Source organism: Pectinophora gossypiella, chromosome 3 (genome assembly GCF_024362695.1).
Source record: "Pectinophora gossypiella chromosome 3, ilPecGoss1.1, whole genome shotgun sequence".
NCBI lineage: Eukaryota > Metazoa > Arthropoda > Insecta > Lepidoptera > Gelechiidae > Pectinophora > Pectinophora gossypiella.
In genome coordinates this window covers 14,451,562-14,473,950 of record NC_065406.1, presented here as the reverse complement: position 1 = coordinate 14,473,950, position 22,389 = coordinate 14,451,562, and the positions used below count along the sequence as shown (strand labels likewise).

Below are 22,389 nucleotides of genomic sequence, written 5' to 3'. Positions count from 1 at the left end.
TTCATAAGAGACTTTCCGCAAGGAAAGTCATGTATTTTTTTAAAATTAAATCATATTAAAACCAGTACTATTTGGTCATTTATTATTGTAGAATAATTCGCCTGCAGTAGGAATTATACTTTATACACAGTTTTGTACTACATGTAAAGTTTTACAGTAAAATATTAACTCCTAGAATCCTTTAAAAACCTCGATATCAATATTAAATTGCTATACAAAAATACCTTTTTATTTATAATCTAAACAGAAATATATTAGAATACATGGTAGGATTTTCGTTGTTTGTATTTAAAGTTGTCGAAAAATCGTCCAATGTTTGTTAATATACGGTCACGAGTACTAATATGTATACACTTTGAAACCATGTCACGTTAACTTTCTTGACAAATTAAACCGTAAGTCTCATTAAATGTCAAATATGATAGTGCGACAGGGTTCTAAAGTGGGTACATGATATTGCTCATGACTGTACGAAATTTTGAAAGGTATCCCTACATCATCATCAGCCGGAAAGGCTCCACAATGTCCGATCCTCTGCTGCCCGCATCCAGCGTCTCTACATCATAACCCTTACTATACAGGGTGTTAGTGACATCGCAACGGAAACTTTGAGAGATGATTCAAACGATGATTCTAAGTTGATATGGACTGGAATTTTGCTGCCGTCTTCTGTATTTCCTTGCTTTCAAGGCCAGAGTGAACAGGCACCTTCTGGGCGAGCTCGCTCCATCTTAGGCTTCGTCAATGCCTTCGGGCAAGTCTGGAGCCAAGAGCAAACCCATCAAAGGTAAAAAAAATATATATCAAGGGGAATTTTCCCGTTAAGATGGTTACAATGTCAGTAACACCCTGTATAAGGCATACGTTATTTTCCATATATTTCTATTCAGACTATCACTATTAATGCTCTGAATGGCTACAGTGTAATTTGATTTCTAGATACAAATTGACAGGCATGCAAAGAAGAGTAAGTATATTATTGTATTGCTTTTAAGTCCTACTCTATTCGACCACATGTTGATAGACAGAAAAAAAAATCGTTCCAATAATGTTGCAATAGGCTACTCGACAAGCTAGTCAAATGAGATACTTTTTACGAAACGTCAAAACGAAAGGTTTCTTTACAGCTAGTGTGGAAATACTATCCTGTGACGTCATCAATGAAATAGGTCAAACGTCGTACTCATTATTACTGAATTCATAAATAAAATTCGAATATAAGTCGAAAAGTAAAATGAGATTGATTTTTGTTCATCTCAAACTGGCTCCTATTTATAGATTAGCATTTTATAATTTATCTTTGACCCAGTCAATTACCATATTGTTTTTGGAACACATTAATTTCCTGTTTCAAGGCAAAGTTAAATAAGTGTTGCATACAACTTACATACGCCGTAGTTCGTAAATCGTCCGGTATAATCATTTTCGTTCTATTCATAACGTCATGATCTTGAATTTGTCGCCTTCAGTCCTGCAAATGATGAATGTTTATTTTAAATTTGTTTTTGAGATCTTCTATCGTGTCGGTTGTGAGGTAGAGTACCAACCTCATCACCCCTGGTGTCAGGGATACCATTGAGCCGCCAAAGGCCTCTGACATGGCTCATGTAACGACTACTAATTTACATCAGTAAGTAGTAAGAGGGACCAACGGCTTGACGATGATCTAAAATTACAGTTCTTATCACAGAATCAGAAGAAAATGTCGATTTCGTAAAGATAAGAGGCCTATGTAATTTCCATTGCTAGACACAAGTTTAGAGAGGGTATAGAGCATACTCTATCACGTTGCGAACCTTTCAGAGGATGTCGTAGCGTGGCTTCTAACCAGGTGTCAAACAACTCCATTTTGTAACCGGCTACGCTGGAGATGTCATAACAATGTAGGGTAGACCTTCGGACACAAGTTCTAATTGAATATTTGAAAAAAAAGACAAAAGATTCTTGGTTATTTCTGTGTTCACGGTAACGATATTGGCTTCCGGAGTTTTGAAGAGTAGCTCGCTCTCGCTGGCAGTGTCGTTGATGTCGTCCGGGTCTCTATCTGGCTATCTAGCTGGTGTTGACGTGACAACGCACCCGTGAAGGGAGCAGGGCGTGTAGATACACTCACCTAGTCCCACTCGCTCTCGCTGGCAGTGTCGTTGGTGTCGTCCGAGTCGGTGTCGGAGTGTATGGCGCGGGACCGCTCGTCTAGCGCGCGCTTCAGGGCGTCGGCCAGCCCGCACGGCGCCGCGCCACGACCGGACGCGGGGGGGTTGGTGTTCGAGCGGGTGGTCACCTGCGGGCAGCGGCACACGTTACAACGGGTTGAGTAAAAACAATCGAGCAATGTAATGAACCCAAAAAAACAACAGCCAATCTGGGCAAACGGCACAAACCCAGAAAGGAAGGGGTTTTAGTCCGTTGGAGTCAGCAATGAACATTAATTCATCCTTCAGACGAGATACAGACGGGAATTCACCTGGACAGTATGAAGAACTGTCACAATTTAGGAACACTCAACAGTGCTGCCGCCTACATTTGAGCTTCCAGTTTTTTTCCTCATTACCGCGACGGTTTTATTGTAAGTATTTTCTCAAAAAAAAGACCTGATATTCAAAAAAGTTAATTCTGGCAAGAACTCTGGCTTAGTGGTTGTGAGGTCAATGTCTGAACTCATCAGACCTAGTGTCAAGGTTATTATTTAGCAAAGGCCTAACATGGCAGGTTAAGGCCTCCGTGGTCTAGTGGTTGCTGAGGATGGTCATCCACCTCACAGCCCATACGACAGAAGATGGCTCATGTAACAGCTTACAATCGGGTGATCAGCCTGCAATGTCCTAAGTAAACTGAATGGTCTCACAAAGTGATTTTTGGATCAATGCCAAAGCCAGACACACTCCACAGCCACTGGACCTTAGAGGCAGTTTAGGGGATGTTATGCTGGTGAGGTTAGTGTAGTTTGGATTTCTGATTACTAAATAAAAACAGAAGCAAAAACGTCAGTTTTAGATATGGCAGGTTAAAAAGGCCACATCGAAGCCAATCATCTAAAAAGCAATTTGACATTTGCGCATATGAAAGAAGGTGCGCAATGCCAACAAATGTCAATAAGCAACATTGCTTTTTTAGATGAATTACTTCGATGTGGCCTTTTTAACCCGCCACATCTAAAAATGACGAAAAATTTTCTTTTTTCTTCGTAACTTATTTATAAATTTGAATCAAGGAAAACATTTTATCGCGTTTCTCCGTGACATTAACAGTGTGCTTTTTCATACAAATTGGTTTTCATATAATCATAATATCGAGTTTTGACGTTTAGTAAAAAGTAACTGATTTGACAAGTTGGAAGCAAGCCTATCCCTGGATCCCATTCCGCAAGAGCCCTGTCGCATCCAATAGTATTGTAAGCCTTGGCGTTTTTGTAACGGGTACTTACGGATTTGAGTTCTATTCCCTGCCGGATCTCGCTTAGCAGGTTGCTTCTGCTGTCGTCCGCTGTTGGCGCCTTCGAGGTCGCCTCCACTTTCTGTACGAATATTGTATTGTAAGTAAAGATGCGGCACATGAAGATTTTGCAGCAGGAATAAGGCAGGTCGCACTATGGTACTGTGGTATGGCGAGCATTGGTACTATCATGGTACTGTATCAGGACTATACCAGACACGATAATAGGAAGAGATTTTTCTTGCAGCTCCTTTTCCTCGGCTATTCAGGTTGAGAAGCTGCAGTAGTTTTAGGCGGATGAGACGTTCGACAAAAAAATATTTATGTAAAAAATCTACTATTTATTAACAGGTAAAAACTGACGATTCGGTGTAACTATGTATCCGCTGAATATTTTTGTGTTCGAATTTGAATACGAATTTATGATTTTGGATTTGTCTGATAAAGTTGAATTATAGGGAGTCGGAAAATAAATGTTTACTTGGCACATTTACTGGATAATAAAAGACCAAGAAAATCTTTGGCTGGAAATAATTTAATATTTTCATAAAATTATTGAAAAACGGGATTAAGCTAGAGACATGATGATAAAATTAATCTTTCAGTGTATGTTTTAAAGGAATTCGAAAATTAAATTTTTGAAAACTTGTTTGATAAAGAATATTGTTTTCGCAAACCTTACCTTGAGCGTCTTATTTCCGCTTCGGATGCTTTCCATGAGCGCAGCTCTGGCATCCTGCGGCACGGCCGCGTCCTGCATGGCGGGCATCATGGGCGGCGCGGGCGGAGCGGGGGGCGCGGGCGGCGCGGGGGGCGCGGGCGGCGGCGGCGGCGGCGCGGCGGGCGGGGGCGGCGCGGCCGGGGGCGCTGCACTCGGCGCTGCTCAGTTGCGGCGGTTACGTGGGGGTGAGTTGGTTATATACGCAGGAGGAAGTTGCATGGACAATTAGTTCAGTTACTTATCACGGAAGGTTTTGGTAGGTAGGTTTTGTAAGATTGGAAAACAATGAATAACTGTGAATGTCTAGATAAAGAGAGACCGCTTGAGTTTATAATCGATTTTATATGCTAATAATGACACAAAAAGTTGGTCCTAAATTGGCTACTTGACAGTTTTCGGATAAGTATTAACAGGTCTTGTAAGTAATACACAGATAAATAAATGCATTCTTATTTGGTAAAAATAAAAGATTTTAAAATAATTTTAATAAAAAAGCTATTGGATAATTATCGTTAAATAATATCAATTAATCAATTGACAGAGAAATCGGTGGAGGGTGAAAAAAATACAGGCGAATTCGATTAACACTTTTCTGAAGTATCACAATGTTTGATCCACAACTGTTTTACATAATTATAGGAAGTTTAAATCGGTTTATTTATATATTTATCAAAACCTTTCCAATGGTCTACCTAACATTATAATTTATATCTTATATTTAATGTAACACAAAAAAATGCAAGTCATGTTTAACATATTTACTTAATCTGGAAAGTATATTGTAAATTGATTTGGAAATTAATATTTTTTTTGTTTTTATTTAACATTTTACTAGAAAAGAACATAAAATTTCAATCGAACAAAGACAGAGATAAACATGAATAGGGGAACAAAAATGGCAGAGTATAAGTTCGCCATTTTGTTTGTGATAAACATGAATAGAGCAAAAATGGCGGCGTGTAAGTTCGCCATTTTGTTTGAAAATTGCAGTACAATAGACAGTAGGTACAATGGGTCGGTACTCACGCTGCGAGGGCCGCGGCGGCGGCGGGTTGCGCGGCGGCGCCGGCGCGGCGGGCGGCGGCGGCACGGCGCGCGCGGGCGGCGGCGGGGGCGCGCGGGAGGCTGGGGGGGGGGGCGGGGCGTGGTGTAACAAAACCAGGTATGCTCAAATGTTAGCTGTCACTTTTGAACATACTTGGTTTTCTTATACCGTGATGTGTGTTATCTTTGGACACCTAATGACTTCACACGGTCACTAAACTGGTCACCCCTAAGCAAATACTGTACTACATATATAGGGTATGTTTCAGAGGTGAATTCCATCGGTGACAATAGGTGTTACAGGTCGCAATGATAAGAATGTATGAAATAAGGCTTCCAATAATTGGGCTTTATTAACCCAACACAAACTTAATCTAAGTTTACTTTGATATCTCTTAAATTGGGGCTGTCCTTCACTAACTTGCAAGAAAGAGACGGAGTTAGTTTTAGTTGCCCCAATCAGCACCATTATCTGTTCTTTGCTAATTCGACCGCAGTAATCTTGGGGTAAAGTTTAGGGATACTTTTTATTACTATTTTTTTTTTACTTTTCTTTTTTAAAATAATTATGTAGATAGATAAAATTTGTATACGTACGTGGAGCGGGAGGATGCGGGCTGCGAGCCGGGACCGGGGGCGCCGGCGGTGCGGGCGGAGGGGGAGGCACTGCGGGGCTGCGCGGCACTGAGGCCGCGCCTGCTGGGGGGGCACTAGCATTACATTTACGAAAAGCTTATCCCTAATAATAAGCCGCTATGGAGAAAGGTGGAGCGCGAATGGGCTGTTCGTCTCTCTCGCACGCGGTAAGTGGGCACACGGTATTTTTACCATTTAACTAGTTTTACCCCTAACCACAATTTTACCTCCTAACTATAGTTTTCACTCTTGACTACAGTTTTAACCCATACTCATAGTTTTACCCCTAACCACAATATTACCCCCTAGGCACAAATTTCCCCCTAACCACAATTTTACCTCCTTACCAAAGTTTTATCCCCTAATCTCAATTTTATCCCCTAACCACAACTTTACCCCCTAATCACCATTTTACGTCCTAAACACAATTTTACCCATTTTCCCCCCCTAACCATAGTTATAACCCCTAGCCACAATTGTATCTAGCTATAATTTTACCCCCTTACCATAGTTTTAGCCCATGATCTCAGTTTTTATCCCCTAACCACAATTTTACCTATTAACCATAGTCTTACCTTTAGGCTTGGCTTCATGCAGTTCTTCCTTGACAGCGTCCAAGCCGCCGTGCGTGTTGATGAAGTCGTATATGAACTGTCTGGTGGCGTGGTCCTGTAGTTGTGTCTCCGAGATGCCGGCCTTGTAGAAGAACGAGCGCATCTCCTCTTCAGGCAGGTTGTCTACGTCGAAACCTGGGGCGGAAGGGGTAAACAAAGTTACCTATTATTATTTTTCGCTTTTTTTTAAATAGAGAAGCCTGTAGTTCGGTATCATAGATGTTCGATGTTACTTTTTAATCAACCCAATACTTTTAAATCAGTGGTTGAACGTTAGGCTCACGATCATTGCAGCGGTGCCAAATTGATTCTGAAGATTGCTGAAGCTTAAGAAATTGTCATGTCAAATCATAAATATATTTTTGATAATTTTGTTTACCTTTGGTGGCGTCCCAGCCGACATGCGAGATGTGCTTGAAGTCCTGCGGCATGCCGATGTCCGCCTTCGTCAGCTTCCTCGTCTTCGGCTTCTTGCTCGAGCTCTTGATCGTGTAGCCGCCTGAAGAATACATCATCATCATTTATTTTTATTTCATTTACTTACTCAATAAATGATAGATACACAGAGAGAGGATGTAATAGGTTATTCAAATTTAAAAATATCTTTATTCAATAGGTAACATAGTTACACTTTGAATCGTCAATGTTACATAACGAACGTCTCATCCGCCTAAAACTACTGCTAGAGATAATGTATATATATAGGTTAGGTATACATATATATTTGTATGTATGTTACATATTTGTTTGCAAGTTGTTGTTGTTTTATTGGTAAGTTGTACTTATAGTTTGTACCCGCAATCTTTAAATATATTTTTTACCTTTTTCCTCACATTATGGTTGTCTGGAAGAAATCGCTTTAAGCGATAAGGCCGCCATTTGCCATGTACTTAGTTAAGAGTCTTTTTGTAATTATTTGTATTGAGGATGAACGTCAGCGTTGCCTGGAGTGTTTGAAGCAAACGAATATAAAATGTGTTCACGTCGAAATCATAGTTAAATGTAGCCCAGTCGAATACTAAGATAGATTAATTTATAGAGCACAACGGACACAAGATTCAGAAATAACAACCTGAGGGTGAAAGAACTTGCTTTAACTTTAAATTAAATTATGATGATGATGTCTGCAGGAGGCCCAAATGCCTCCACCGACCCGTAATGGAGCAGTTTGGTGGAGTATGCTTCATAGCTCATAGCCCTTCCGGTTGAGTAAAGCTATTTATGTTCATTTCAACAGGAATCAGGGTCGTGGTGTAGTGTACCTGAGAGTGAGTTGGTGGACTTGGGCGGCAGCGCGGGCACGGGCGCCGGCTGCGGCTGCGGCAGCGGCGGCGGCGCGGCCACGCCGTTGTGGCGGCCCGGGGCGTAGCCGCCCGACGACGAGCTGTTGGCGCGTTGAGCTAGGAGCGAGCGCTGCCTTCTCTCTGCAAACATAAACATCATCATCATTATCACCAGCCCATTAACGTCCCCACTGCTGGGGCACGGGCCTTCGCTATGGATGGATAGGGAGATCGAGCCTTAAACCACTACGCGGGCCCAGTGCGGATTGGTGGTTATTAACGACTGCTAATGCAGCCGGGACCAACGGCTTAACGTGCCTTCCGAAGCACGGAGGAGTTCGAGATGAAAACTTTTTTTTTTGTGGTCACCCATCCTATGACCGGCCTTTGCGAAAGTTGCTTAACTTCAACAATCGCAGACCGAGCGCGTTTACCGCTGCGCCACCGAGCTCCTGTTTGGAAACATAAACATACAAGGTTATTTTTGAGGGTATTAACAAGGTTTTATTTCAAGTCGAATAAACCCGCGTTCGGTAAATGCTGGGAACACGACGATGCTCTAAAACGCCAGTGTGCAGGGACTAACAGCCTTTGTGGTCCTCGTGGTCAGAGCGTTGAACTCACGATCTGGAGGTCCAGGTTCGATTCGCGATGGGGACATTGTCGAAATGATAAATGTTAGGATTGATCAAGTTTTGTTATAATTATAAAGTTATGCTCTCTAACGGCCGTTTTCAATAATTTTACTTTGACGTACTTTATATTAAAAGTGTCAAAAGTTACTTTAGTAAGGGCGAACCATGGATAGATTATTGAAAATGGCCGTAAATGAATATTTTTGTAATCTGTTATAATGTTCAGTTTAATTACATTAATAGCGTGAATACCGGCGCTGATTCCTGTATACACCGTCTAATTTTATTTTAAGTTATACCTGTAATTTTCTTATCCGCCGAAGAACAAAGGGACGGGTCATCGACAGGCGTCAATTTTAGGCAGGAATTTTAAAAACCCTTCCAATTTTTTATATTGGCCAATCACCCGACCGAATTAAGTTGACAGCACACGTCAAACGGGTTGCATACCAGCGAGATAGATGCCTATTTTATTCGCCCGGGTTATTAATTCATTTTAAAATTAACAGTTGTCAATCATCCGTCCCTTTCCTTTTCAGCTGATAAGAAAATGGGGGGTATAACTTAAAATAAAGTAGCAGGTGTCTACAGAAACTGGCCATTGTCGCATTAGTAATGATAGATAGATAAAATTAGAATGAACCAGACTATGATCCAAATATGAATTCAAACTCGAGTCGAATTCAGTGGAGAAAATCAACGCACCCGAAATTTTTCAAAAGTAACGCAGTTTATAGTGGCTTGTTTACAATTAGCCAACGTTAAAAGGTGACAGTGTATCTATTGTGTTAAGAGTTCATATTGTTTAATATATTGAAACAATAAAAGTACTTGTATTTCGAATTTCTATGGACTAAGAATTCAATGGTGCCGATTCCAGTACACACTAACTAATTTTATTTTAAGTTATACCTGTCATTTTCTTATCCACCGAAAAGGAAAAGGATGGGCATAAAATTTATGGAACACACTTAAATTTTATGCACAAATCTAAAATAACCCTCTAAAAATTTTACATTGGCCAATAACCTCTGCACTAGGCTGTATACCCTGTCAATTTAAGGGTTAAACTACATGTGACCGCATCGCAGTTTCCGTACTTCTCTCTTTTTCTAACACTCCGAACCGTCATTTACTAGAGCGAGATAAAGTGCGGGAGTGCGTCCGCAGTCCGACCGGATCGTTGATTTCGCCGCGTGACGTCACGTTATCTCACTCTAGCAAATAACAGTTTTGAGCGACAGAAAAGGATAGCATAGGAAAGTGCGATGCGGTGCAGATGTAGTTCAAAACCGTTCCCACGGTAGACGAAATAGAACAGTCGACTTCGTGCAAATTTCGACAGATAGTTACTCGTAAATAATACAAAAGGTAAGTAACTACAGTGATGGTTAGATTCCTATGGGCAGTGTCACCGGCGCGGGCGCATTGTTATGTGGCTGGTGCGTGTGTTGGTAAACATGGAAGGTAAACACCCCGCGTCGTGTGCGTGACTTTCCGGTACGGGTCGTGGGTTTGATTCTGGGTGAGGTTGCGCTTGCGCTTGGGGACAAGAAACAATTGAAACCGAGTTTGGTAGGGATGAGGGGTAGTTTGATGCCTACTCCTTAACTACTGAGTAGTTGGTATTGATACATACTATGACCTATTTATTTGATCAATTGGGTGAATCCTTACAGAAATGTTATTTGATTCGGTTTTTTTTTATTTGCTTTCACCCTGTCGTCGTGATTTGAATGAATGAGTATTTGTTTCATAATTGTGATCTTCACGTATGATGTGGTTCCTTGGGTCCGTTTTCCGTGTTTTAGTAGGTATTAGAAAAATAAAACGAAAAACACCTCCACGGACAGTGGGGCAGTGATTTTCATACCCCCTTTTGTTGATTGAGGGCAGGCCTGTGTCCAGCAGTGGGACGTATAATATAGACTGTTTATTCTATGTCGTGATAAGGATCTCTTTTGTATTTGAATCACGAATTTTTTTTTTTTTTGAGGAACGGAAACTTACCTTCTCTCCTTTGTTTTCGTAATTCAATTTTCTCGATGAGAATATTCCTAAGGACTTTCGCTTCATCTTCGTTTGCAAAGTTGAACGCTGTCATGTATTCCTGAAAATAAAAGAAAAAAATGTTGATTATACCGGTGATTTTTTAAATAAAGAAACATTAAACTCATACTTTTACATTATGTAATAAGATTTAACCAGAAAAAAAGATGCTTGTGTTGGGCATGACCTCGCTTATTACCCATTTACAACTGGGATAGACAGCAAGGCAAAAAAAATGTCGCTCACTTAATAACTAGCCCTCTACACCAGTTCCCAGGTTGCATAGCCGAGCTGCAATGTGTGACGGATGCGGCATAGACTTACGCTGATCTTAAGCTGTATATATGATCCACGTAGGATATTTTATTTTTGTCTGCCATACGCAATAATAATAATAACTAGCCAGCGGGTTTACACTTTTTTATATTTTTTTTGTAGTCTACTTACCTGAATGGTTTAGTGACAGTCAGTCTACTCCGAACGAAGAATGAAGGGGTAATTTTGTAAATAGAAAATATAATTTACAACATTTTAGAACCAAATCATCTTTCCATTCTTCATTGTAAATATACCCAGTTTCACGAGTCATTCAGGCGAGTAGACTAAAAAACGGTAGAAAAAATTTAAACTCGCCCGTAGGCCGGATATTAAGTGGGCGATTTGCCACCTAACCCTTACAACTTAGGTACGGTCAGGAGTACTAATATGTTACACTTTGCAACCATATCACATTAACTTTTTTGGCAATTTAAACCGTAAGCCTCATTAAATGTCAAATATGATAATGCGACAGGGTTCTAAAGTGGGTACATGATATTGCTCATGACTGTACAAGTGGATTCAGAGTGATTATAAAAGATGGGTTGGAACTTTATTGCATAACCAGAGAATTACCAGCACATGGGCGCAAATTAGATAATGGTGAAGAGGACATAACCAATTCACATCATGAGTTTAAAACTATAGGCGTTTTGCGAAGTTTCCAAAACACCATAGTAGCAGATGCCAGCGTAATGACATTTCGAACAATAACCAACTATCTATGTTTATAATTAAAAGTAATTCTACAAGACGTTATTACAGAATTATCATAATTCCGCCATCTAATCTGTGTAACTGCGAGTCGCATTGTATTATTGTATTGCATCAGCGCGTGCGAAATCTTTTGACTTATTATGAACATAGTTTAATATCATCGCCGATGCCACCAAGTAGACACCTACCGCTTTATTACAAAACGAAAACTGAAGACACCAGGTTTAAAATATAGTCATCCATCATCTACCTATTATCCCTTTTTTCACAAGGTCCGCTTACCTAACCTGAAGATTTGACAGGTCCGGTTTTCTACAGCAGCGACTGCCTGTCTGACGTTCCAACCCACGAATGGAAAACCAACCCAATACAGGTTAGGTTAAGTTACACATACCTCCGAAAATGCATTTCTCGGTAATGTGGGTCTCCTCACGATGTTTTCCTTCACCGCTGAGCACGTGATAATATTTATGATCCAAACATGAATTCGAAAACAAATTCGACAATCATTGGTTTAGGTCTGTGCTGGATACGAACCTACGACCTCAAAGTGAGAGGCAAGCGTTCTATCAACTGGGCTACTAGGGCTTCAGGTTTAAAATATAGTCACGGAAACAGTTCACGGATTTTAATGGAACTAAATGACTAATCATTCTATTCAGATTCTGCCCCGCTGGGCTTCTTTCGTGGCGCGGACTATATTTCAATCCTGGTATTATATTTAGTTTTCGTTTTGTAATAGGGCGGTTAATGTATGATTTTTTGCATATAATTCATTCTATCAACTACCTGAAGTAAGAGGTGAGAAAAGTACGATGCTGCATTATGATTGGCTCACTCAAGATCCTCGAAAGATCATGAAAGTGGTCGCGATTGGTCGACCGTTGTTAAAAGGCATCTTATATGTGATCTGTTAGTCAGATGTGTTAGCAGACACCGTACGTCTGCTATTGGGAGTCTAGTCGTGGTACCGTCGATGTTATGAACATAGTTTACTACTTAACTCTCAGCTGACTGCTGTAACAATTATGGGAATATGCGTACTAAAAGCATTCATTCAGTAAATATTAGTTAGCAGATACATAAGTTTGTTGTGTCATGTTTTATTTAATTTGATGTTGTTAAAGTTTACGTAGAAGCAAGCAGCGATATAACAAACACTACAGCTATTACTAGTTATACTACTTCTTCTATCGTGTGGGTTATGAGGTGGCTTACCAACCTCATCAACCCTGTTGTCAGGGTTATTATTGGGCCGCCAAAGACCCCTGGCATGACTCACGTAACGACTGCGTACTTACATTAGTAAGTAGTAACCGGGAGCACCGGCTTAACCTGCCTTTCGAAGCACGGATCATCTTACATTTGGACATTCAGGTGATAAACCTGTAATTTCTTAATCAAACTAGGTATCACAAAGTGATTTTTGTGATTTATCTCCACCGGGATTCAAACCCGAGACCTCCGAGTCAAAAGCCGACACGGAGGTTACACTACTACTAGGTATTTAATGTTACATTAATTACAGGGCTATTTTTAATAGTCCAATTAGCTATTATTGGCGAATCAGATATCTTTGTCCTCGCAACTCGCTCTCCCCTAATTATATATTGCATTTTAGGTTATTTCATGAAAAATACACAACAGGCGGCCTTGTTGCTCAAGCAGCAATTTCTTCCATGCAACCTTTGGCCACATCCCGGACACTTCATACAAACAACCTCGTTTTATGACACCACACATTAAAGTTATCGTACACGCGCATCTGTGTGTGTGACATCTGACGCCATACGATTGAAGACTAAACTATGTCCGATTGGGGGTGAGCCGTGAGGTAAGCTCAAACGCTGGTGGTGAGCGGAGAGTTGCTGTTCTATACGCAGTTATTCGAGTTATCTATGCTTTGAGTACAGGAAAAAATAACAGCGAGCCTATGTGGCTTACTTTAAAAAATCAAAAATGATATATTTTTCAAAATTGGCTTACAAAGTTAGAGCTTTTTGAACGTCAAAAATTAAATTACATATTATGTAACTAGCTGTAAAATTAATACCACATCGGAATCTGTAACGCTGAGGGAAAGACGTGGCCAGAAAACCTCCCAGCACTAGTCCCACGACTTGCCAGTTTTTTTTTTTTTTGTTAACCGAGGGTCACGGTTGTGTGCAATTGCGTTCCCGTATCCCCGCCACACGGCGGCAAGGAGGAACACCGTTGGGTTTTAGTGGGTATACCGGGTGGCGACACCCGGGGAGTCCCACATAACCACGTTGCCCCCCCGGGCGGCGTGGTATGCGTAACGCATTTCCCAACGATAAAAAAAAAATGGGTCGCCAGGTCTCTTAGGGTGTGTATTGTGTATTTTAATGTTTGTTGTGAGTGCAGTAAAGAGAGACTTTTGTATACTGACCTCAGCCTCGAAGGTGTGCAGGTAGGGGCGCGGACTCTTGTACTCTATCTGCATGTAAACCTCGTGCTCCCATATCATTGCCTTGCGGTAGAGACAGTAGATGCGGAAGAAGTACGACCGCTTGCTGTTGTCCTGGTACCACAAACGGAAAACATATTAAAAACATCACATTAAAAGCCTGCAGCTCTTGTCAAGCCGGGACGAGCGTGTTATCCACTACCGGGTCCTCCTCCTGTCCATGCGAAATTCTTTATCATTATTAAGCCGACGCCTCGATTTAATTTTCTCTTTTTAAGTTTCCCTAAGCACGTGTGACTGCTATACAAACAAAAAAGCATATAAACACCCAACGTAATCTAATTTCTCCTGGCTGGAGAATAAAATGGGTCATCCCTGTCTATAATGGCCGAGTAGTAAATCACTAAGTAATAGCCTTTATAAAAAATGACCAATATCTGGCCTGTTACAGTCTAATTTACATTAGCCAGTAAGGATCATTTGGGTAACTATCCAATCCACTAGAGTTTAAGTATACACTTTCGTTATCGTTTTAATGAACGTCTAGGGTTCTGTGTCAAGGTTTTTCGTGCTTCTTTTCCCCGGCTATACAAGTTGTGAGAAGCTGCAGTAGTTTCAGGCGCATGAGACATTCGTTATGTAAAAAATGACGATTCAAAGTATAACTATGTTATTACCTACTGAAAGAAGATATTTTTGAATTATACCTATAAACACTTAAACACAAGTCTGTAATCCACACTCATTATTACTAATTTAAGAGCCACGCTCTTTTGGTGTAGCATTCTCCTTGCTACTTTTTTAGGGAAAAACAGGGCAGTGGTTTCCCTATTGTCTTCCGCAAATTCGCGCCCCGCAGTACTCTATCTGATGTGACTAGTCTATTTTAAAGCCGTACTAGGACTCCTGTCCTCCGCCTCTGAATAGCACTGACAGTTACTGCTGCTCTCTGTCAGGTCCACGCTATCCACACTAATATTATAAATGCGAAAGTAACTCAACTATGTATGCTACCATTTCACACATAAACCTTTGAATTGGTATCGAGATAGATTGAGACCTAGGGAAGAAGATAGGATAGTTTTAATATCCGTTATCATCATCAGTAATTTCAGAGCCACGCTGTGGTCGGCGTAGCATTCTCCATGATACTTTTTTAGGGGAAAAATAGGGCAGTGGTTTCCCTCTTGTCTTCCGCCCCGCAATAATCTGTCTAACACGAGTGGGATGGCACCCAGAGTAGCCTATTTCAAAGCCGTACGGTGCTGTTTCGTAGCGTAATATCCATCATCCCAATGCAATTTTCTACTATCCGTTATTCTCGGATCGGATGAGAATCGGATGTAGTTCGAAAACAGTTACTTATTATGATATAATACGATGCGAATGACATTAGGTATACTATATGTACGTTCTACATCCAATTATCCCGTAACTGAATAATTGCAGTCGTTACTTTACTATCGGAAACGACAATCATCTCACTTTCTACATATTTATTGCATCACATGCTACCACGAGTACCTAAGAAAACGAAATCAAGATGCAGAGACTAGATAGACGTAACGTAAACTATGCCGTATCGTAGTAGCGAGATTCTTTCGATTGAGAATATTGGCCCCGATTCCCGCAGACACCTACTAATTTTACTTCAAGTTACACCTGTCATTTTCTTATCCGCCGAAAAGGAAAGGGACGGATGATTGACAGCTCTTAATTTTAGGAAGAATGAGTAAATTAATGAATAACCCGGGCGAATCAATAGGTGTCTGGCTGGTATGCAAACCGTTTGACGTGTGCTGTCAACATAATTAATAAAATTTTTAGAGGGTTGTTTTAGATTCGTGCTTAAAATTGATGTGTGTTCCATAAATTTTATGCTTGTCGATTACCCGCCCCATTCTTTTTCGGCGGATAAGAAAATGACAGATATAACTTAAAATAAAATTAGATGGTGTTTACAGGAATTAGCACCATTGGCCCCGATTCCTGCAGACACCGCCTAATTTTATTTTAAGTTATATCCGTCATTTTCATATCCGTCGAAAAGGAAAGGGACGGATGATTCACAGCTCTTAATTTTAGGAAGAATGAGTAAATGAATGAATAACCCGGGCGAATCAAAAGGTACGTCGCTGGTATGCAATCCGTTTGACGTGCTGTCTACTTAACTGTGTCGGGTTATTGACGGATGTAAAATTTTTAGACGGTTGGTTTAGATTTGTGCTTAAAATTGACGTGTGTTCCATAAATTTTATGCTTGTCGATTACCCGTCCCTTTCTTTTTCGGCGGATAAGAAAATGACAGATATAACAAAATAAAATTAGATGGTGTTTACAGGAATTAGCACCATTGTCTTCAGATTTTAGACAAGTTAAAACAATGACAGTACATAGCTGTATCCCAGAAGGGATAGGCAGAGGTGTATAATAATTAGTAATAGCTATGTTTAAGTCCCATGTATCAGGGGGCGAGCCTATATATTATATGATGATTCCGAGCCTCAGAGGGCAATGGGTTCGTAAAGCAATCGGTTCCCGCTACTATTTACTGTAAATATGTAATTGTTACTTGAGCTAAGTTCGTGGCTTTTGGCGGCTCAATATCAACCCTGACACCAGGGTTGATGGGGAGATTTATGGTCATAGCCCACTTACAGGACTCTACTACCACCCGATCAATAAAATGTCATTCAAATATGGGCTTTAAGTCGTGGCCTTGCGATATAGTTTATATTGGCCCCGATTCCTGCAGACACCGCCTAATTTTATTTTAAGTTATATCCGTCAGTTTCATATCCGTCGAAAAGGAAAGGGACGGATGATTCACAGCTCTTAATTTTAGGAAGAATGAGTAAATGAATGAATAACCCGATCGAATCAAAAAGGTACGTCACTGGTATTCAATCCGTTTGACATGCTGTCTACTAACTGTGTCGGGTTATTGACTGATGTAAAATTTTTAGACGGTTGTTTTAGATTTGTGCTTAAAATTGACGTGTGTTCCATAAATTTTATGCTTGTCGATTACCCGTCCCTTTCCTTTTCGGCGGATAAGAAAATGACAGATATAACTTAAAATAAAATTAGATGGTATTTACAGGAATTAGCACCATTGGCACCATATATTAGCAGATAGCTTGGTGTCAGCAAGCTTCCCGCTATCAGGCTGCTCGGTAGTTGACCCCCAGCAGTCGTGTGAGTCTCTAGACTCTAGCCATAGAGGCAGCCAATCAGCTCGCGACACCAAAAACTTCAGGATCCCGATACCGACCCCGCCGGCGTGGTCGACGATTTCCCTCAATCAGCCACTAGGGTCGATTAATTCTTTCAAATATTTTTCCTGTCAGACGACGCCCTGAGCCGAGATTCGCGCCCAACTGGACACCCTCAGGGCTGTTGTCTTAAATGTTATACCGGGTGACATCCTTCAGCGCTCCCCATTTGTCCGGCCAAGTAGTTAATGCCATCTGCGGCAAATCTACAATAAGTCACGTCAGAAAAAAAGTGTGAGAGTCGTGTGATATTAGCAGCCAAGTACAACTCACTTTTATAAGACACAGCACTCCCGTGTCCTTCTTCTTCCATTCTGAGTGTCCTGGCCCCTCCGTGGTGAACAGTTGCACCACCGCCGTCGCCAGGCTCTGCAACAAAACGTATATTGTGAATTATTTATTTCAACAACATACATGTAGGAAATTAAGAATGCTATGTAAGGATAATGAATGGGAATTTGATTGTTTATGGTATGAAAAAAAAAAGGATGGTTAATGAATGGGACGTAAGGCAGTTTTAAAAAGTAAGAAAGGGAGTCTTTGGTGCGAAGTCTGTCGGGTGAGAGGATTTTGGTTTTAATATAAGGTGTGCGTAAAATAAAAGGAATAAAATATATCCTGTGTTATTTCTATATCCCACATACATACAGTCATGAGCAATATAATGTACACACTTTAGGACTCTGTCGCACTAACATATTTGATATTTAGTGAGACTTACAGTTCAATTTGTCAAAAAATTTAATGTGACATGGTACCAAAGTGTATACATATTAATGCTCGTGACCGTACATAAACTCATGCCCGTATTCCCCGAAGGGGTGGGCAGAACTACAAATAATCAAGAAACTATTTGCAGCCACTTTTGATACATAATCAACAAACAGCTTAAATATCATCATCATCCTCCAAGCATTTTCCCATTTTCACAGGGTCCGCTTACCAATAGATTTGACTGGTCCGGTTCTTAATTCGACAATCATTGGTTTAGGCTTTTGCTGGATTCGAACCTGCGACCTCAAAGTGAGAGGGAAGCGTTCTACCAACTAGGCTACCACTTGTGATTTACTTATTTCAATATCGGATACGACAAGGGAAAAATTACAGACGTGAACTGCGTTGTTCATATTATGAAGCCGGCGACAAAATAATGCTTCCTATAATACCCATGTCACGTATAGTAACTCATTACAGACTCCTATTAGGGACACAGTTATTTTTGTGGTCTATGTCTATTCTACCGCCCTTTTTTTTTTCAAAATTCGAATTGTACAGTTAAACTAGCAGTCTTTTTCAACCTCCACAGGAAACACATAACCATAGAATAAGGAATAAATACTATGTGTAGAACGGCAACTCTCCGCTCCCCATCAGCGGCTGAGCTAGGCTTACTTAGCCCCCCAAGGTCTTACTCCTCTCTTTCTTAGTCCTCAACACTCGGATGCGCGTATGCAACTTACTCCACGACGCTGCTCCAATGCGGGTTGGTGGAGGTGTTTATACGGCTAATAGCCGGAACCAACGGCTTAACGTGCCCTTCGAAGCACGGAATCACTTTGTGAGACTAACCTAAACAAAAGACAGTCTCACAAAGTGATTTCGACAGCCCCCATCACGAATCAAACTCGGACCTCCAGATCGTGAGCCTAACGCTCTAACTAACCACTATACCTCGGAAGCTGTTCTTTAGGGCTATTTCAATGTGTTCCAAATGCAACATCGCGTATTCAATACCGGATGATGTTAATTCGGATCAACGAAGGGTGTTGGTTGTTACTTTTCGTTTGGGGAAGCTTTGTCGGTGATTTTAACGATTTAAAAACAACAAAACTGGACATAACTGGTTATAAACCATACTCAGAAGCAGTGAACCTAGAAGGTTTTATAACCTAATCTAGTCTATAGTAACATCTTAGTACGCTAAGCTAAAGGTGCAAGTCTGCCGACGTCGATGGGATGTAATGTAGGCGTGTGGTGTATAGGAACGGATCCAAGTCGCAGACAACCTATCTCCATACAGAATTTGCCGCTCGGGGCTCATGCCCCATCCTGAGTCCGCTCATGCTGGATACATTACGTGTCAATAACGAAGTTCTATCTCTATTTCACACATCTCTCCGCTTAGTAGAATACATCTTGCTGAGCTGACGTCCCTTTTTAGATACACATACATACATACACTCACGCCTATTTCCCACCGGGGTAATCAGATACTGTAGAATCCCATTTGCTTCGATCCTGACACACTTACCTCCCTCCTCCCTTCCCTTTTAGAGATAAGGTTTAAATTCATTATTTTGTTCACTACTCTATTCTGTGTACCTACCTACTTATTTCTAAAATAAATGATTTTCTTTCTAGTACATCACCGCGTTGCTAGAGTTCGGGTCTGATACCGAAAATTACTTTCAATATTCGACTATTACAAAGCAGTTACGACATTCCAGGATGTTCCTACTACTGAAGATACCTACTACACGACAGGAAACTACGCCCTTTACAAAACACATATGTGACATTTCAAAGACTATATTTCCTGCTTCCCTAAAAGTACATATTAAGTAATAGTAAATGAATTAGGTATTTTAAGGGTCACAGAGGTCTATATTTATCCTGGTTGCTAGTTTTATTTTATTACCAATAACAATCTAGGTATCTAGTCCATGTTCCGAAAATATAATGTATTGATATTGATTGACCTTGTTTTCCTAAGGCATAGAATAATGAAGAATACTATAGAATGGCATCTCTCCGCTCCCTACCAGCATCTAAGCTAGTTTTACTTCACCCCCTCGGTTTTAGTTTAGTCTTCAATCATATGGGCGTCAGATGTCACACGCACAGATGCGCGTGTACGACAAAGTCAATGTGTAGTGTCAGTGTAAAACAAGGTGTGCAGTATGAAGTGTCCGGGGACCAACAGCTTAACGTACCTTCCGAAGCACGGATCATCTTACTTTCGGACAATGTGGTGATCAGCCAGTAATGTCCTAACCAAACTAGGGACCATAAAGTATTTTTGTGATATGTTCCCACCAGAAATCGAACCCGGGACCTCCGGATCGTAAGCCCAACGCTCAGCCACTAGATCACGGAGGTTGTTGGGACATTATACTAACTAATATAATTAAAGTGAAAGTGAGTTTGTTTATAATTTGTTTGTTCCAGTTTTGTGCTTAAACTACTCAACCAATCATCATAAAATTGTGCATACACATTTTATTACTAAAAGTCATTTAAACAATCACAGCCCTTTTGATATTCAATCCCTGTAGTTTAACTGTTACGTTTGAAGATTTGTAAGAATGGCCTTACAAGGATAAGTATAATATTATTTTAGTAATTAGCATTGTGTTATTACTGTGATTTTTCCTAATTATTTTTGCAACAGTATAACACTAAATACCTACATGGTACGTAATATGAACAGTTTACAGGCCAAACAAGGTGTAGCCAACTTTCCAGCCTGCAAAACAGGATCTCATCATTCAACTTTCCCTCTTAACTGATTTTATCACAAGTTTATATAGCATGGAGAAATTTTATGGCTTTAATAGGCAGGTAAGTAGGTATTCTTTTTTGTATTTTCTTAATAAATATATAGATTTGCCTCAGAAGGCAAAATATTTAAGACAACAAGCCTGAAAATGCCCAGGTGATATTGTAAATTCTGTCATATAAATATTTGTGAGTATTTATTTTATAAAGCAGTTTGTGGGGCTCCATAGCCCCAACAGTTGATTGAGGAGAGGTCTGTGTCCACGGTGTATAGGCTATATGTTTTTCTTAAGTACATTGCATCTGAAAATCGAGCAATAAGATTTTCTTAAAAATAAACAATCGAATTGGTAAAAACAAATATTTTTTAGATTACCTGTAATGTTAGTTTAATATTTTATTAACAGTGTCAGAGGATTAATCATGTCACTCAGTTTCTATTTTGACAGATTGTGTGCATAACTTTATGAAATTAATTCAGACTCATCTTTTATTTTTAAAGATTTTCTTTCTCATACAAACACATTGAAAAATAATGGATCAAGAAACTTACTTAAATAAAAAAAATACCAATTTTAACCAATGCTTTTGAAATACTCAAATGGAGTTGAAGTACCTATTATCAATAGTAATGATGCTAATAGGAATGTAAGTAACAAGTACTTGTTCTAGAATAATTATTCTAAACATTCAAAAGCATTGTTTATCAATGCAGTTTTATAAACAATATACACAAGAACAATAACCACATCAAGATTTTTATTACATGTCATTTTTCCTAATTTCATTGGACATGATACGGAATTTGGTTGGTAAAAAGAGTACCTATGATAGTATGCAGTCATCATGTGTGAAGCATATCCTTGTAAAACAGCTGTATAATCAGTGTGGAATGTAAGTGGCAAATTCATCAACAACTGATAAATAACAACGAAAAATGACAAAAAATAAAGAATTTACATTTCAAAAAGGAATTATCGCTGTGTTATCGACAGATAATCCACAGATACAGGCGCAGATACGTAATCTGTCTGAATCACGAGGAGGCCGCTGGCCACTGAATACACACCTGGCATTTGGGGCCGATGAGGCTGAACACCTGCTCATTCTCGTCCCGAGACAGCAGGATGCTCGGCCTGTTCTCTCCTCTCGGCATCCTGCCCGCTAAACTCAATATACACACATAAAAATCACTTCAAACACACACGATTTGACGAATCAGTCATCACAGTTTTCCAACATCTTAACGTCAAAAAGTTCGAATTTTGGCACTCGCGAGCGACTCTAGACAACAATATGAGCATTTCTCACGACGCGGAAACGTTTATTTCATAATTCAGAGCCAATAAACTCGGAAAACTTGCGATTTACTTTCTCTACACCCGTACGTGAAACATCAATCAGCGAATATGCCAGTGTTGCCAACGTAATGTCAATGTCAAACTTGACTAAAAACGTCACTATTATTTAAGTTTACAAAAATTAAATGTTATGTTGCAGTTGCGGTTTTATTCATTTTTCTCCAATTTTCTCACATGCTGTTTGTGTTGCAAGGTGAAATTCCGTGTACTCAAAGTTTCTTTTTATTATTTTAAAAATTAATTATTTCAAAAGTTACTTTTTCAGACACATTCTGATATGGTTTATATTTACAAATGGCAACTTTATACCCAATACTACAGTTTTGACTGTCACTTATTTTAAAAAAATACAGTGAATTTGAGACGAGTTTCTCTACT

At 40.0% G+C, this 22,389-nt stretch overlaps 1 protein-coding gene across 1 annotated transcript; it reads right to left on the bottom strand.

The window, feature by feature from the left end:
• Positions 1–815: 815 nt before the first annotated feature.
• LOC126382178 (neural Wiskott-Aldrich syndrome protein-like) lies at positions 816–22,046 on the bottom strand. The gene is made up of 12 exons (XM_050031965.1): positions 21,720–22,046; positions 17,426–17,521; positions 13,860–13,991; positions 10,376–10,475; positions 7,710–7,871; positions 6,827–6,946; positions 6,409–6,582; positions 5,180–5,278; positions 4,115–4,311; positions 3,425–3,514; positions 2,114–2,281; positions 816–1,471 (listed from the first exon to the last, which is right to left on the bottom strand). The coding sequence occupies exons 1-11, from the start codon at positions 21,804–21,806 to the stop codon at positions 2,114–2,116; spliced, it is 1,425 nt and encodes a 474-aa protein (XP_049887922.1). The 5' UTR covers positions 21,807–22,046; the 3' UTR covers positions 816–1,471.
• Between the last annotated feature and the right edge of the window lie 343 nt (positions 22,047–22,389).